At 38.6% G+C, this 15,595-nt stretch overlaps 1 protein-coding gene across 2 annotated transcripts in view; it reads right to left on the bottom strand.

Moving 5' to 3' along the window:
* Positions 1-15,595, bottom strand: part of IPMK (inositol polyphosphate multikinase) — a 75,454-nt gene that overhangs the window by 22,308 nt on the left and 37,551 nt on the right. Inside the window, exons 3-4 of one of the 2 annotated variants that reach the window (XM_038409294.2) lie at positions 10,513-10,609; positions 1,984-2,102 (exon numbers count right to left, since the gene is read on the bottom strand). In XM_038409294.2, coding sequence (XP_038265222.1) covers positions 1,984-2,102; positions 10,513-10,609 — 216 coding nt within the window. Of the gene's footprint in view, positions 1-1,929; positions 2,103-10,512; positions 10,610-15,595 lie in introns of both variants that reach the window. The other variant, XM_038409293.2, reaches the window with a different exon arrangement.

Here is a 15,595-nt window from a genome sequence, read left to right as displayed (position 1 = left end):
CATAAGCAGCTTAACACTTCAGTATAAAGGGAAGTTATGCAAGATTGTTACAAGTACATTTTCCTGGGTTAGTAATAATACAAGTAAAAAGTCTTGTTTTAGATCTGGAGTAAGACAGACAAGGACAAGAAAAAAAGATGCAATAGTTCAGCTCAGATGTTCTAAAGGTCCGTAATCTTCTCTGCCTGCCCCTTTCAGTTCTCAAATGTGCATTACCTTGAATGTCTATTTAGATACAAGTGTACAAATGCTTGAGAAGGTGATGTTTGAAAATTCTGCTTCTGAGGGAGAACACACTCAGTGCAGTGCTCAAGAAACTAGTCAAATTTTTTGTATTTGCATTTTACCTGTTCTCCTTTAGACACGTTGTTTCCCTCAGCCTATTAAAGCATAAGCATATGCACACACAAGAAACTAACTAAATCAAGATTTCAGATTAGGAGACTGTATAGCTCATGACTAGATTATCCAAGAACAAGTCTCAAAGTGCTTCTCAGTCCCCAACATAATTAATGAGGAAGCTGCAGCATGGTCTATATTCTATTCCTTCCCCCCCCCGGGGGGGTAATTCTTTGATTTTACACCAAGTGTCAGTTCACTGAAACGTAAAATCCTGTCTGACTCTCAAGCAAAATCTAGATCAACACCAAAAGATGATCATGCGGAAAGACTGAAGCATCTAGTTGTTCAAAATGACCCCATACTGGCAAAAACAAGCAAAAATATTCATAAGCAAAATCCTTGTCAGTTATTTTACTTTATGAAACTCTGTCACCGCTCAATAATTCGTGCAAAAGCGGTTGGAAAGTGCTTTAGCAATATAAAGAAATATTTCTAGAAATAAAAAAAAAAAAAAAGACATTATGGAAGAGATGGGGAAAAGAAATTTTGTATTTGAAACAAATCATGAAGATTACGCTGGACAGGCTGAATGCAAGAAAAGGTCAATCATGATGTTGTTGAGCACTGCCTTTACTGGAGAAATGAACACGTGTCTCTTCGCATTATGTTGGTCAATATCTTCATGAACTGAAGTCCAGTGATGCCAAAAAACCTTAACTTTGTGCACTGTTAGTTGTAAACACTGAAGTCAGAAAGTAGCGCAACTATAAATAAAACTTTAAAAAAAACAGAATAGGACTGTAAATGTATGTGTGCCTCTGTCTCCACATACCAAAAATTTCTTTGAAACTTCAACATCAAATTTCTTTTAATCTCAAAAAAAAAAACCCAACATCTATTTCTATTTAATATCTTAGGCTCTGATCCTTGCAAACACTTAGGCATGTGCTTAACTGTACATGAGTAGACCCCATCCCAACATTAATTGGACGACTCATATAAGCAGAGTTAAGCAAATGTAGGTATTTGCAGGATTGGAGCCCTTGTCTTGAAAGCAAAGCCAAAAGCTGCCTTAATATGTATACTGCTGACAAGATGTCCCATAACATCATTCTATTTGTAAATATTTTTAATATACCAAAATAATACAAACACATTAAAATGTGGGCTTATTATTATACAAAGTAACTAATATTTTTGATATATATTTTTGATAATCTCCTAAACTTATATGACAAGTGAAAATAAATCTTTGGGGCAAAACTAAATTCAGTTTTAAAAGACCCAATTTCTAACTTGACACATTTCTGTATGATACTTATTTATATGTTCTATTTATGGTTAGAATCTTGGAAGGGATGTTGCACAGTTAAACACTTTTTTTTTAAAAAATATGAGCTATGTTTTTAAATATATTTTATGTGACATATCAATAGCTGTGAATTTACTCAGATAACATTTTAATGACATAGGAGGGACAGAAGAAGTGTGTTATTTACTAGAAAACTATTGATTAAATCTTGTTAACTCTTGGCAATAGACCAGGGCATAAATTGAATTTGAATACAACAACAGATTAGGTCTTACCCTCATGCCTAGCACCAAGAACCCAATTTCTTCCATTAGTGGGTACTTGCTGACCTGTTGTTGAATCTTCTCAGCTGAAGCATACGGATCATAACTTTTCTGGCCTATTTTCACATCCATTATACACGGCTTATCAAACTTACGGGTCACATCTTCCAGTTTTAGGTATAAATCTGTTAAAAAGACAACTCAGTTAACGATTGGATAACACAAAGCACTTTATTATATAAGTTATGCCTGAATCAGTGTGGGAAAAAAACAAAGCACACTTTAGATGTAAAGTTTAGGTGTTAGAATAGGAAGGACAAATCTGTACCAGTGAATATAAAAACAAACAAACAAAAAAACCCCAAAACACTAGCATGGTACACTACAAATTCTGTTACAATTAAGTCTCAAAAGATAGCCACAAAGCTTCCTGCCTCAGGAAAACATACTAATTACAACAGCCTATCCGGTAGTGAATCAGATTCCAATTTATTGCTAAAAAAGAATTCAGGAGTTTGATTCACCAAAAGTCTTTAATAAATCTAAAGTACGTACCAATGATCAAATTAAGTATTTTTAAACATGAGACAAGTGGAATTAAAATCAATGGAAACTGTGGTTTTTAAGAGGGAAAGGCATATCTCATATCCGTACCATAGCACGGTAAAAATTCTCTACCCACTTCTCTCATCAGTTTGACCATCCTAGTTCAAGACAGACGTTTCCATCTGTATTTAGCAACAAAGCATTTTGGCCCAGTGTGTGTAATAAAATCTTTAACTGAAACAGAACAGAAACTTCCAAACTGTTTACAACCGCATAAGTCTTTTGGATAGAAACACATTCAAGATGTTATATCAAGTCTGTTTGTCTATCCAACCAGAAATGCTCTCTGTTGGCATTTTCTGACGTGCTTATTTGTGATCCTGTCTCCACTTTTCACAGGGATCAGATACAATATTGTAGGTTAGAAAGCCTTTAGGGTCAGTTTGAATATGGAGCAGTGTATTTGCTGTGTCACCCCAGAAGTGTGGAGAAGGAAATGCAACTCAAACCTAATTGCCTTCTATGATGAGATTACTGGCTCTGTGGATGAGGGGAAAGCAGTGTTATTCCTTGACGTTAGCAAAGCTTCTGAAACAGTCTCCCACAGTATTCTTGCTAGCAAGTTAAAGAAGTTGGGCTGGATGAATGGACTGTAAGGTGGATAGAAAAGCTGGCTAGATCATCAGGCTCAACAGGTAGTGAACAATGGCTCCATGTCTAGTTGGCAGCTGGCATCAAGGGGAGTGCCCCAAGGGTTGGTCCTGGGGCCGGTTTTATTCAATATCTTCATTAATGATCTGGAGAATGGAGCCGATTGCACCCTCAGCAAGTTTGCAGATGACAATTAACTGGGAGGAGTGGTAGATACACTGGAGGGTAGGGATAGGATACAGAGGGACCTCGACAAATTACAGGATTGGGCCAAAAGAAATCTGATGAGGTTCAACAAGGACAAGTGCAGAGTCCTGCACTTAGGACAGAAGAATCCCATGCACTGCTACAAACTAGAGACCGAGTGGCTAGGCAGCAGTTCTGCAGAAAAGGACCTACGGGTTACAGTGGATGAGAAGCTGGATATGAGTCAACAGTGTGCCCTTGTTGCCAAGAAGACTAAAGACATTTTGGGCTGTATAAGTAGGAGCATTGCCAGATCAAGGGACGTGATCATTCCCCTCTCTTCGGTATTGGTGAGGCCTCATCTGGAATACTGTATATATTTTTGGGCCCCACACTACAAGAAGGAGGTAGAAAAACTGGAAAGAGTCCGGTGGAGGGCAACAAAAATGATTAGGGGGCACATGATTTATGAGGAGAGGCTCAAGGAACTGGGATTATTTAGTCTGCAGAAGAGAAGAATGAGGGGATATTTGATAGCTGCTTTCAACTACCTGAAAGAGGGTTCCAAAGAGGATGGATGTAGACTATTCTCAGTGGTAGCAGATGATAGGAGGAAGAATAATGGTCTCAAGTTGCAGTGGGGGAGGTTTAGGTTGGGTATTTGGAAAAAAAATTTCACTAGGAGGGTGGTGAAGCACTGGAATGGGTTACCTAGGGAGGTGGTGGAATCTCCTTCCTTTGAGGTTTTTAAGGTCAAGCTTGACAAAGTCCTGGCTGCGATGATTTAGTTGGGGATTGGTCCGGCTTTGAGCAGGGGGGTGGACTAGATGACCTCCTGAGGTCCCCTCCAACCCTGATATTCTCTGATTCTATTACAACTCCTTCCCTGAAGCAGAAAGAGCCTGCAAGAGATAAGAGTGCATTTTCTCAGCTTATTTCCCACCCCTTGGCTACCAAACAACTATGCTCCCCATTCCACATACTTGCTTAGCCTTAATACAGGGGCAGTACTCCATGCAAGATGGGGAGATGACTGGGCTATACAGAAAAGGGGTGGAGGAAATGAGTGCAGAAACATACTGGTGCAGAAACGTTAGCACTAGTCACAAATCTAACTTTCAGACAACATGACACCCATTACACAGGTTTTCAGCATATCTACTGCTGAAACTAAAACACTTTAGGGCCACATATAGCCCCCTATGGATAAATGCATGCACATTCTTTTCTCCCAGAGGTCATCAAATTTGTATGCTCCCTCATATGCTGGACACAAATCCACTATTTAGCCAATTTTGAACTTATAAGCCATACATGACCATGAGGGGAAAAAAATTTCCCACCTTTACAGACCATCATTTCATTCATTTTACATGACCCCTTTCCAAGCAGCCATGCCAAAATGCACAAAAATTTCAATACAAGGGTTTGATTAAAGGTTACCTTTTCAAAAAGAAGAATTTTGTAAGTCCTAATAATTCTTCTGCATCGTTCAAATTTCTCACCATCTCCTTCAAGATCCTACACAACTTTGTGCCATCTACATTTCTGCTCTCATTTAGCCTCTTGCCGTTTTACTCTCATTCCTCTCTTTTTCTTGATCTTTCTCCTCTTTTCCACACCAGTCCAAACCACCTTCTTCTCTTCCTTCAAATCTCATCTTGAAACACACTTATTATTGAAAGACTTTGCTGTATATCTTCTAGACATCTCACTGCTTTGAGCAAATGCTTTCATCTGTGTATCACAGCAGATACCTCTACAGTAGCAACTGTCTGAACTGAAGTAGGGACTACATGTTTGTGTACGGACAGGTTTGAGCCCCACTATCTGCACTCAATGAATTAAAGGAGAAACTGTAACCCTGTTACAGTTCCAGGATGAACTTTACCTTTGGCCTCTCTTTCACTTCCTCCGTGGGGCTCTTCCATCAAGTGACAGGCCTATACCAGCACTTCTCTCAGGGTGGAATCCTGAAATTCACCCCACTTTTGACTGGCTCAACAAGTTACAGCATCCTCACATGTACCAATCTTATTGCCTCAACAGGTACAAATGAGAAGCCTGCTTTAGGCTTCTCTCCAGGAGCTGTGAACCAGCTGGTAAGCACAGTGACAGAAAACAGCTTGCTCAAAACCAAGTATGATTTATTTATCCATAGGAACATCACAAGCAGAGATAAGAGAGTTAAAACAACAACAATAGTCCAAATGCGTATTGTTTTCTCTAAACTAAGTCTTTCCTTGCCAGCTTAAGTAGGTCCCACTTGACACAGATACACACAGCAACTGGGGCTGAGCAAGACAGGCTGCACCCATGCAACTTCTTCCTCTATGACAGTAGGAATCTCTCTCCAGTCACAGGCTCTCTTTTACCCATTTCAAACTTCCTTTATTAAGAAGTTCCCACACAAAGTGCTCCTGAGGTTTTGAGCAGGACTCTGAACCAGGACAAACTGGTTTATGCATTTCTCCAGAGGAGAAATCTTCCAACCACCTCCATATGAGAAGCAGGCAACTGCATTACAGTCATTGCCAGGATCCTGGATACCTGGGGAGAGCTCCAGCTGGAATTAACCCTTAGTGTTCCAGAGAGCTAACCACGCAACAACCAGCAAGCCCACACACACACACACACACACACACTTCTGTATTTATCTCACATTCACAAAATTAACAGATAATTTCAATGTTCTTCACACATCCATTTCTACCAACCATGGCCTTCTGTAAACAATTCACAAATCTCACATTTAACACTTCTCCCTCCAAAAAGTTTTGCTTTTTTCAAATATAATCTATTTGACAATTACATTACTTTGTGTTGGGTGTTTAATTGGGCCCAGAGAAATATGAAAAATATATAAAAACCCCAGAGCATAAAGTAAGCTATAGAAAACTTCCACAGTTGAAATCAGTTAAGAGTAAAGAGAAGATGAAAGTCTTGATTTGATAAGTTATAGACACAATGAAAACAGAACTATTGTCAGGAAAATGGGAACCAGTAATAATACCCAATTCTTAACTTCCTGATCAGAAGTCTCTTTCCTCCAGATCTTTCAGTTACATGAACAGTACTTATAAGTGCTGGGGAATAGGTCTTATTTAGTATTCTATATTTTCATACCATGGTATAACTGAGTAGAACACTTTATCTCCAAAGTACATGTGCATCAATTTGAAACTTACTTAACCTTGAGACCTATAACGAGGACTTAAAATATTGTCAGGATAATAATGAACGCTTTTTGAAGTGCAGTTGTGCTCAGGAAAATGCATCAAAAGTGCATTCTCACTCAAGAGATCTGATCTCTTTGTGCAGAGACTTGCATAAACCCGATTCACTGACAGCTTTTATGACTTAATTTCTATTAGCACTACAAAATCAGCCCTGCTAGAGGAGAACAAGCTGGTTAAATTCTGGCTCATTCATTAAGAGGAATTGTTAACTACATTCCAACTGCTGAACTTTTACTACTAGCGAAAGTTGCTGCTAACTAAAATGTGGACAAGCTGCATTATTTCTTAAATAATCTAAAGACAATGGGGCACAGCACCAGAACATGAAAGAAAATAAAAAGTGGCTTAAAACTTTGAAAATGACACTAAACATTCAGGAACAAAATGCATTTAATAGTTGTTTGTCTAATGAGGAGGAAAAAACCCAGAAACTGTCTTAGAAAGTTGTGCAGAGTCTTTCCATTAACTTCAGTCAGCTTTGGACAAAGCTCTTACTGACTTCCAGAACAGACTCAAGCAACCGTGTCTTTAGGATTAAGCTCACAAGATGCCAGTTTAAATACACAGCAGTTCATCTGACTTAGTGTTTTACGTTATGTTTATCCAGGCACTCTATAACCTGTTCATTGTCCTTGATTTCTTTTCGTGTTCATTCAGTAATATACATGACTTGTTGATTGCCACAAACTGAGTACTTTTTTTCTTTTATTAATACCACGTTCACAAAAGGGGGGCCTCAAAGGCATTAGCTCTGTGCCTCCAATCTCATTAATTTGGCCCTGGTCATTTCTATACTCCCCCTTGCATGCCGAGTTGTTCTTGAAGCCTGTATCCTTACTACTTGGTACCTCAGACTTTTCAGATTTAGCTCATGTTGCTCTTGTCCAGCAGAACTCTCCTATTGCCAAAAATCAGGCTTTTTATGCTTTTACTTGTCCTGCAATCCAAGCTTAAATCCTTTCTCCATGTTATACTCTTGCAAAATTTGATGCTCATCTGTTTATATATGTTTTCTTTCTGAAATGTTTAATTTTTATCTGTATCCTCTTCAACACCTTAATATGTCAGACCTTTACAATATATCTACTCATATGGTCCCCATAACCATAGTATCTGAGCACCTCACAACCTTCAATGTACATGAATATCATCATCATATCTCACAGCACCCTTGGGGAAATGAAGAAGTGAGGCACAGAGACAAAGTGACTTCCCCACGGGCATATAGCAAGTCTGTACCAGAGCAGAGAACTAAACTTAGGTCTCAAGTCCCACATAAGTGCCCTAGCCACTGGATCATCCTTCCTGTCCTATTTAAAAAAAAAAAAAAAAAAAAAAAAAAGCTATGCATATTTTTGACTAGTTTATAAAGCAAATTTTCAAAACAACAAAGCAAACCATAGCATGTATTGCATATTTAAAACACAAATTTTCTAAAAAATGTTGTGTAAATCAGTTACTCCCAAGAGTTTCTTCAAATTATACATAAAGAGAATATATATTAAAAATATTATAGCTCAAATCTATATCTAAATAAATATCAAAAGAAAATATGAAGGGACTTTGATACTTTAAATCAAAAACCCATGTGGAGAAAAGGATTTCTAAATGTTTAGACTTGCATAATTCATAATTTTTGTACATGTGCCCTGATATTATGAAGGATACATTTCTGTAATAAAAGTTAATTCCTTTAGATAGTTTTAAGAGGTATACAAACTGAATACATTGTTTTCAGCTGGTGCTTTTAGCAAGATTTGCCCACAAATGCATTAGTATGAACTTGCTTAAGCATTCAGTCGTTGCTGGAAGTAGTAGTGGAAAAATTAGTTGAGGCATCTGATTTGTTTTTCATAACTTACAAAGACATATTTTGAAATAAATGAATGAAGCAGGAGGGAACCTAAGTTGATATCAGCAACAAAGGAGGAAAAATTTGAAGATAATTCATATTGATATGCCCTGTTCTTAGTCCAGGTGAGGGAAGTCAGATCCCAAAAGGAAAATGCACTGAATAGTAATAAAGCACTGAAAAGTAAACAAGAGAAACAGCCAGACAGCAATGGCCAGATCCCTAAAACTTTCAGCAGACAATTTAAAATGGATATTTTGGCTTATGCATGCCTTTAGAATCATGTTTTTGTATATTACTAATAATCTTCAATGACCCTCCCTCTATGAAATCTAAGTTCAAATCAAATTTGTCTGGCTCCAATTTTACAGCAATTTATTGGGGGGGGGGGGGGGGGAGATTGGGAGACTACAACCTGTCCATATCCTATAACTCTATGGCTCACGCACACCAGCTTGTTGACTCATGTTAAATCATGATTGGGAAGGCCTAAACAGACTTTCCCTTCAATCTCTGATGAAACATTATATTTAAATAGAGTAGAACACCTGCTCCACCAGTATGGAAATATATGAATGTTAATAAGTGTGTTTATGAACATTAGTCAATGTTTTCTAGTTTTATTTTGTTCTAATTGGTAATAGATTTTATCTAATCTAGCTGGCATCTTCTCCCATTTCACCCAAATATTAATGATCTAGCCTTAGACTTCTCATTTCCATCCTCTCCCTGTGAAATAAGTTACCCCATCTTCCCTCTTGGCTATCAACTGTGCCTGCTTAATTCATGGCCCTCAAAATAACATTTGTCTATCCCTCCCAGGTATTGTCAATAATCTCAATTCTGAACAGTCCTTCTCTTTCCCACTGCAAGTCTATCATTCCCAGCAGTGTGTCTAGATCAATCTTCTCTCCTACCCACCACTCCTTTTCCAATAGAACATTCCTAGAGGTAGTGATGATTTTGGCACTTTCTCTGTATAGTTTATAAATTCTGGTTGATAACATCTAGTTGTTCTTCTGAAAATTTCTTCATTTTTGAATATCTCTATGTGTATATGGATTCCACCTGGGGCTGACAGGGCTCTCTCACATTTCTGCCAGAGCAGGAACAATAGCCAGTTGGTAGACCTTTACAGTCAGCTATTCTGGTAGAAACACCAGAGGACAATGGGCTAGCTCAAGCCTAGAAAAACCTGCATTCTCCAGTCCCTCAACAAAGGGGCTCATGTTTAGAGAGTGGAAAGTTATTGACAGCAGGAAAAGAGAAGCAGGTGTTCATAGCAAGACAAAAACTTGAGGAACTCATAGGAGCATTTCAGCAGAAGTGAGGAAAAGAGACGGACATGCTGAAGAAGGGGAGCAGGGGGCTCCATGACTGAGGAGACAAGCCATGTGCTGCAGCAGAAGGACCCTGGACAGCTGCAGAAGGGCTGACCCCATACCAAAGAATGAAGGATAAAAAGGATAGGTATTATAACAAAGCTCTTTGAGATACTGCCAAAAAAACAAAAGCAAGAAGGCACTAATGTGAACCAAGGAGGTACCAGGCACTAAAGTAATTATAGTAGAATTTCTTTACACAGAATAATTCATAATTGTTAATGGAAAACAAGTTATCCACAGGGAGCATAAGCAACGCCTAATAGAGTTATACAAAAAGAGTGTAACTGCTAATTAAAAGGTGGCCAAAGATTTAGATGGACTTTAGTGTCCTGTTCCAGAGGTTCTATCTGCCCATGTGGACAATTGATAAGAAAGTGGGGACACTAGTTCATTTCTTAAATATAAAACAGAAATTTGTATCTTTGTTTCCAGTTACACACCAGAAAGATCAGAGAAAAAAGTGCAACATATTTACAGTGAAATACAAATAAAGTTTTAAGGTGTCAAATCTTGGTCTCACTCAGACTCAGAAATATCTGTAGGACAAAAAATATTTTTCCTACATTAAAAGTTATTCTTAAACAGGGTACCTATTTAAATAACTGTTATACTATATGTGATGTTATAAGAAATACAATTATGCTACAAAATAGTTACAAAGGTTGGTATTGCCAAACTAATGTCCCAGAAAATTTCACATCCAGTTTGGGCAGCTAGCATAAAATTAAAACAATACCATTAGGTGCAGTAGGTGGTGACCAGCTGCCAAAATATTTTGGCAAGTATTTCCGCAGCTCTAGAAGAACACTGTCACAACAGTCAGCAGCATAAACCTGAAACAAAAGAGGGGAAATATAACTTTAAATTATGCATTTTATATTTTCAAGAACCAACTACTACCTACAATAGCCTGTATTCTAAAACATTTACAACCACTTTATCGTCTCTTGTAGGTTTTTATATGTAAAGTATATATGAGAAATTCAAGATGTGTAATCTTTCAACATGCAGAACATACATTGATTTTTACTACCCATGGCATACTGTATTAGCTAACTTGAACAAAAAAAATAGTTAATCTTTTCTCATCAAACTAAGTTGTAATTGCTGGTATTAAAAAGCCGGTATAGTACAGACTGAGTTCATTCTTCTATCCGAAATCCTGGATTTTGAAGGATTTCTATAGATTTTAGCCATTTTAAATTTTATCAAGCTTAGAATACAGATTCAGTTCGGATTTTTTCCCCCACTCCCCCCCCAAAAAAACCCCTCAGTACATCCTTTGAATAATTACACAGGCATTATTCAGATACATTTGTTTTCCTCTGCTTTTGTTTTTTTCTAGAATTTGGCAAGAAATGTTTGGAAAAAATTGTTTGGGAATAGCAGCTGCTCTTTATTACATTTCTGCAGTATTAATTTCTCATTCACATAAACTGGAATTTAGAGACTGTCCTATAACTACAACCACTTTTAAATGCTAGCAGGGTTAATGCTAAATTGTTGCTAGCAGGGTTCTAAAAAACATTTCCCTGTCTAGTGTGGAATAGAATATTTTGTCAGAGAACGCAGCTGCCAGCAGATAACAGAGTACAGTTTTACTAGCATAGGTTTTAGACAAAAAAAAAAAAAACAAAAAAAAAAAAAAAAAAGGCATGTCCACACTGATAAAGGATACAGACAAGGTGCCACAAGTACTCCTTTTCTTTTTGCAAATACAGACTAACACGGTTGCTACTCTGAGACCACTGTTAAACACCAAGTCTAAACACTTGTAGGCAGCAAGGCCCCAAAGCCATTGCAGATGTGGGTCAGTTCCTATCTACTCTGTAGCAACTGTGCTGGAAGACCCCCAGACACAGTGTAGTAGTTGCCTAGAAATACTAACAAATTTTCATTCTGCAACAGACCAAACTGCAATGTTTTAAGTGCATTTCCAAACTGTTTACAAAGCTTCTTAAATACAACTCCCAAACAAACAGAGCCCATTTATGTTGCAAACTAACCCATATAGCCATGGAAGGCGATTTCCTTCTTACAATTGAATCTCCTCCTCAAAACTGAAGATGTTACATGGCAGACTGAACTAAATGATACCACAATAGCTTTAGGATGAAGGTGAACAAAAATATCTAGTTACAATTCCACAAACACCAAGGCAACCCTCAACTGTGTCTATTTATGTCAATTCAAGTACACTGGAGCATCAAGCAGCAGCAGAATGTTAAAGCTGGTTTAAGCATTTTTGTCTTAGGCTTTGTCTTACCTTCAGTCTAACCGTGAGGTGAGCACTCACAAGTTAGTCATCTTGATTTAGTCTAACTTGACAGAGCACAATTACACTGCAGAACAGTGGTCAAGTTCCACATAGCTGCTAACGTGCCCAATGTCTGCACTGGCACTGTATCCAGTTGAGAGAGATTTCTGGTTGTATATCCCGTGGTCCATACCACCACAGCTCAAACCACTTTACATACCGTGTTCACAGAGCGCTGGGGGGAAAACTGTCTGACCCCTCTGGGAATAGTGGACAGAAATGTTCTAGGCCCAGGAAATCCATTGTCTGGCAGGACACAAGCTGTTGTGCTTTTACCTGCTTGTGCTCTAAGATATGCAACCTGCTCATTCCAACAACTAGGACCAACAACTATTATTTTTTTACGAAGGCAATGTTTCTTTGGCATGCCTCTGTGAAAACTGCCACTAAGAGAGACCAGCAGACATTTAAAATACAGTTTCCCCAGAGAAGGCAGTGGTGGGACTTGCTCTTAAAAGCACACCAAGAAGAGATCAGTACCATGCAGATATGGAGGCATGGACCCAGCTGATGTTCTCTTTCATAGCAAAGACACCATCACCCCACTCCCAGAACCAGAGCACAGAGTGGTGGGACTATATTGTGATGGAAATATACAATCAGCAGTAGGCCCAGAACTTTTGTATGAGGAAAGCAAGATCCCTGGAGATGTGGAAAAAAAATAAAAATTTGCCTGGGCGCTAGAGCACCAAAACACTCTGACGAGAAGCAATAATGGTCCAGGAGTATGTTGCTATTGACCTGTGGAACCCAGCAACTCCATACAGCTCTACTGTAATATTTTAGGATTGGCAAATCCATATTTGGCACAATGGTCACAGAAATCTGAAAGCAATTATTGCTCTACAGCAACGTAGGGAGGTTATTCAGAAATAACTGTCGGGTTTGAACAGATGGCACTCCCAAACTGTGCAGGTGCAACTGATGGCACGCTATACTTATATGCCCACCAACTTAAGCAAGTACATTAACAGGAAGGGATACTACATCATTATGCAGGACTACTGTCTCAGATTCATGGACACCTACATAGGATACACATGGTAGAGTACACAAGGTGAGGGTGTTCTGGAGGCCTGGTCTGTTTCAGTGTAGGTAATACTGAATTCAGACCAAGTGACAGTGATCAGTGGGATGTCCATCTTCATTCTCATTTCAGCCAACCCTCCAATACCCTGGGTAATGAAGACTTATGATTTCCACTGCCCTGGCAAGAGAGTACAATTACACACCAAGCAGGTAAAAGGAAGGTGGTAGAATGTGCTTTTGATAGAAAGGAAGATGGTGCTACTTACAGACTCATTTGGACTGTAGTATATATAATGCCATACATGGCACAAACATACACGTGCTCCACAATACAAGGGGGGATATTTGGGGGGTAGAATGGATTGAGGACACCCATTATTTGGAGTCTTCTTATAGATGCACCTCTTGATGGTGGCACATGGTCCATTACAATAATAGCCACATGGGATGCCTTGTGCACCCCCATTTGAGCTGTGTGGGAAGTATACGGGTGCTGATGCCAGAATGTGGGCCGGGGAGTGAAATGAAATGTGATCTTGCAATATTTTTGTATGAAATAAATATGGTGGACCTCTTATTTCTGTTTGATTTATTTATCCACTGGAACTCCAGAACTCAGTATGTGCCTAAACAAAGCTTTATTAAATGTCAGCATATTTAGGCACGACAAAGTTGAAAGGATGTACAAAATGAAAGAAACAAGTGCAAAACAGCAACAATGGCATGCAAGAGCGTAACAGTGCAACACACACTCCAAACATCTGACAGCAAAATAAACTGAAAATGTTGTGCCATGTTACATATGAAAGGAACTGCATGTCTGGATGTGTTCACTTCATCCATATTAAAACTGGAAGAAAATGCAGCAGGTAACTGCTGACTGGCTTCACCCACATCAAGAGTTGTCCATAGGTTAGAGGACATGGTACAATGGACTGGACATGGCTAAGCAAATAATTTGGGCAGGACAGCTTTGGGCTGAACGGCTCATAATCCTCAAATGTCTCAGTCACATCCCTCTGAAATGCCACCTCTCACTCCCTTATCTCCTGATCATAAAGAAAATACTCCACCAGCATTTCCCTTTCAGCTTGGAATTGCTTCTTTCTTTGCTTTTCAGCCTTCCCTAGGGCCTCCTGCCAGCACCCAAGTTGTTCCATACTATTGTTCTGATCTCTTAGTGAACTCCTTATGCAACTCCTGCTGCATATTCTCCTTGCAGATACCCTGAGTTGGTAAAAAGCAAGACAAGCTCACTCATCGTTTGCTCTACCTCTTAAGGCATGATGGTTGCCTCATGGTATGGTGTCACCGAGGGTGTTGATGAGGATGTTAATGACTGAGCACGTTAACAAGAAAACCCCTAATTTACGAGTGAAATCTCTAATGAAGATAAACTGCTTGTCTACACTGTGCAGCAATGTGTGCCAGAGGGGCATGATTTGTAAAGCACCCTAACATGTTGCACTTTAACTCCCCAGAGCAGAACTCGAACTAGGTACTTTTTAATGTTAACATATGCACTTTGCCATACCATGCAAACAAGTTTTTAAACAGGGTTCTACTCTGAAAAACAAAATTCCTACATAACAGCATTGGGAAGTTTTGTTTATTGCCTTAGTGACATCCAAAACAACTCTGTTCAGTTTCTATGTAATGAGACTGCTTTCCTCATTGTCAACCTGGATCTGGGTTCTCTTAGCTCATATTGAGGGTAAATATTCTACAAATCAAACTGAGTAGATAATTCTGTTGACACATCAACCAGGAAAAAAAAAAATAGGAGAGTTCGGTTACTTGTCCTGCTTTGGTTTTATGGTACTAATAAAGATTTATTTTAGCCAATAAAATAAACAGATATGATTCTGAACAGACACAGGGGAACAGCATGTTGAGTTAAAATGCTATTTCTACAATTTTTAAGATCAGAATCGTAGTTGGACTTACTTTTATGATAGTAATATTAATGTCCATGGACTTGGGAAGGTACCCAAAATACACTTCTGTAGATTTAGAACACTAATGCAGTAGGATATCCCAACATCAAGATCATATAAAAAACAGGGCTTAATCACTCCAAGAATAAGGATGGTTTCTTAAATAGTCTACTATCCTGTGAAGAAGAGCAGATGTAAAACAACTGCGTTTTAAAATGGGGAAAAAAAAAAAATCTTACTGTCATGTTAAAGGATGAGTTATTGCTTCAACACCAAAGAAATGGAATTAAAAGCATTATGTTAATCAGCCTTCTACAAAGTTGTCTTGATCCCAAAAAGAAAAAGGAATACTTTGGCACCTTAGAGACTAACAAATTTATTTGAGCATAAGCTTTCGTGAGCTACAGCTCACTTCATCGGAAATGCATCCAATGAAGTGAGCTGTAGCTCACGAAAGCTTATGCTCAAATAAATTTGTTAGTCTCTAAGGTGCCACAAGTCCTCCTTTTCTTTTTGCGAATACAGTCTAAAACGGC

Source organism: Dermochelys coriacea, chromosome 7 (genome assembly GCF_009764565.3).
Source record: "Dermochelys coriacea isolate rDerCor1 chromosome 7, rDerCor1.pri.v4, whole genome shotgun sequence".
Classification (NCBI taxonomy): Eukaryota; Metazoa; Chordata; order Testudines; family Dermochelyidae; genus Dermochelys; species Dermochelys coriacea.
This window is presented reverse-complemented; position numbering and strand designations above follow the sequence as displayed.